The sequence below is a fragment of the Terrapene carolina genome, unplaced genomic scaffold (assembly GCF_002925995.2).
Source record: "Terrapene carolina triunguis isolate 2854851 unplaced genomic scaffold, T_m_triunguis-2.0 Scaffold641, whole genome shotgun sequence".
Lineage (NCBI taxonomy): Eukaryota > Metazoa > Chordata > Testudines > Emydidae > Terrapene > Terrapene triunguis.
The window spans coordinates 1,293,832-1,296,170 of NW_020664992.1; the positions used below are offsets into that span (position 1 = coordinate 1,293,832).

General features: G+C 67.9%; 1 protein-coding gene across 4 annotated transcripts in view; it reads left to right on the forward strand.

The window, feature by feature from the left end:
• The window catches only part of FMNL3 (formin like 3), a 43,845-nt gene that overhangs the window by 39,172 nt on the left and 2,334 nt on the right, over window positions 1-2,339 (forward strand). For all 4 annotated transcript variants that reach the window (XM_026659617.2, XM_026659614.2, XM_026659615.2 and 1 more), the window contains 3 exons: window positions 312-472; window positions 1,274-1,375; window positions 1,737-1,826. In XM_026659617.2, coding sequence (XP_026515402.1) covers window positions 312-472; window positions 1,274-1,375; window positions 1,737-1,826 — 353 coding nt within the window. The remainder of the gene's footprint in view (window positions 1-311; window positions 473-1,273; window positions 1,376-1,736; window positions 1,827-2,339) is intronic.

Below are 2,339 nucleotides of genomic sequence, written 5' to 3' on the forward strand. Positions count from 1 at the left end.
AGCCCCACACGGCTCTCCAGCTCGCCCCGCTTCCCGCCGGCCCTGGCCGCCCCCACCAGCCCCAGGAACGCTCCAGCGGCTGAAGCTGCCATGGGCCGAACAAGGGGGACGTGTGGCTTTCCCGAGGGTTAAATCTCTCCCTCCCCCCGGCCGCCGAGCCCTTCCCGTCCCTGTCTGAGGCCCCGTCAGAGCCGGGACCTTCGTCCGTCTGGGGGGCTACCCCCCACCCTGCTGCGGATCCGCCCCCGGCCCGGGTCAGCAGCATGTCCCCGAGCGGAGGGGATGTCTCGCCCTGTCTGACCCCCCCGCAGTGTCCCTGGAGAACGTGCTGCTGGACGTGAAGGAGCTGGGGCGTGGCATGGACCTGATCCGGCGTGAGTGCAGCATTCACGACAACAGCGTCCTGCGTAGCTTCCTGGGCGCCAGCGAGGGCCGGCTGGAGAAGCTGCAGAAGGATGCCAAGACGGCGGAGGTGAGGGGGTGGGGCAGGCTGGGGGGCACCGGGGGCTGGCCCAATGCAGCAGGGGCTGTCTCGGGGGGCAGGGGTGGGTCTCCTTTCCCTTGCAGGGGCTGGGATTGTAACGGGGCAGCCAATGGAGTGAGCAGCAGCAGCCCAGGCATGGGGTTCTCCCTCCGCCTCCGGCCCCCACAAGCACCCCGCGAGCTGAGGGCCCCTGGCTGAAGCAGGGCCCGGGGCGAGCAGCTTCTTGCGCCCCAGGCCTGTCGCTTGAGTTGTGGGACTCGCGGTGACTAAAAACCAGGTGCTAAGAAATGCTCTTGGTGCAGACCTGTGTGCCAGCGTGCAGCTGGGTGTGCGCTGTGCACACGTGCTGTGCACCAGAACCGCGCGCACATCCAGCGTGCAGCTGGGTGTGCGCTGTGCACATGTGCTGTACACCAGAACCGCGTGCACCTCCAGCGTGCAGCCGGGCGGGAGCTGTGCACACGTGCTGTACACCAGAACCGCGTGCACATCCAGCGTGCAGCCGGGCGGGAGCTGTGCACACGCGCTGTGCACCAGAACCGTGCGCACATCCAGCGTGCAGCCGGGCAGGAGCTGTGCACACGCGCTGTACACCAGAACTGCGTGCACATCCAGCGTGCAGCCGGGCGGGAGCTGTGCACACGTGCTGTACACCAGAACCGTGTGCATGTCCAACATGGGGCCGGATGGTATTTTGCACGCCACCGCATTTGAAATTCTGGCCATCTGGCTGGCGTAGCCTTGGGGGCTGGGGGGGCGCATGGAGTTTGCTAAGATCCTGTTTGGCAGGACGCCTACAACACGGTCGTGCGCTACTTCGGCGAGAGCCCCAAGACGATGCCCCCCTCCGTGTTCTTCCCCGTCTTCGTCCGCTTCATCCGCTCCTACAAGGTGAGTGGAGCCCCCTGCAGAGCCGGCACCCCAGCCGCCCCCCCCCCGCGCCCTGGGGCTGGGTTCAGGCCCCCTCCTGCCATTGTCCCACACGGGAAGCGGCTGCCCCGTCCGCTAGGGACACGGTCCCGGCACTTCCTGTGAGCGCTCGGGCGGCTGGATCTTGGCACCTCCCTAGCCGCCCTGCTGCTCCTGGACCCAGCCCGGCTGCCCTGCCCTGCCTTCCCTGCTACCCCATCCGCGGTGCCCTGCTGCCCTCTCCCTCTGCCTCCGCCCCCCAGCGCTTCGGGCCCTGACTGACCTGGCCAGCAGGGCCGTGCTCTGGCTCTCTGCCCCACGTTAACCCCCGTTGTGCCGGCAGGACGCAGAGCAGGAGAACGAGCAGCGGAAGAAGCAGGAGGAGGTGCTGCGGGAGAAGATGCTGGCTCAGGAGGCCAAGAAGTTGGAGAAGGTAGGGAGGGGAGGTGCTGGTACGGGGGGGGGGCAGCCCGGAGCTTCCCCCCCCATCCCTATGGCACTTCACCCGTCGGCCGAGCCCAGCAGCACAGGGACAAGGCCGAAGGCCGGTCCCAGGAAAGGGTGTCATGGCTGCAGGGGGATGGGGGGGGAATCCATGAATTGTGCTCTCTTCCGTGGGGGGAGGATGCAGGGACGGGACACATGCACCTACGGGTGCCGCTGCTCTGTCCTTGTCAGCGCTGCTCCCATCCTGCGTACCTGGAAGGGTGGGGGGTTGGGCGGGAGGAGGTTATGGGGGAGCAGGATGGATCTGCCTGGAGCAGTGGGGGGATTACAGGCGGGATCTGCCCTAGGGGGCAGGTACAAGCCGGGTGGGATCGGGGTGGGGTACAGGCCAGGCAGGAACAGCCCCGAGGGGTGGGGGAAACATGCTGGGCGGGATCAGGCTGGGGTGGGGGGGTACAGGCTGGGTGGGATCTGCCCCGGGGGGGGATGGGGGTACAGG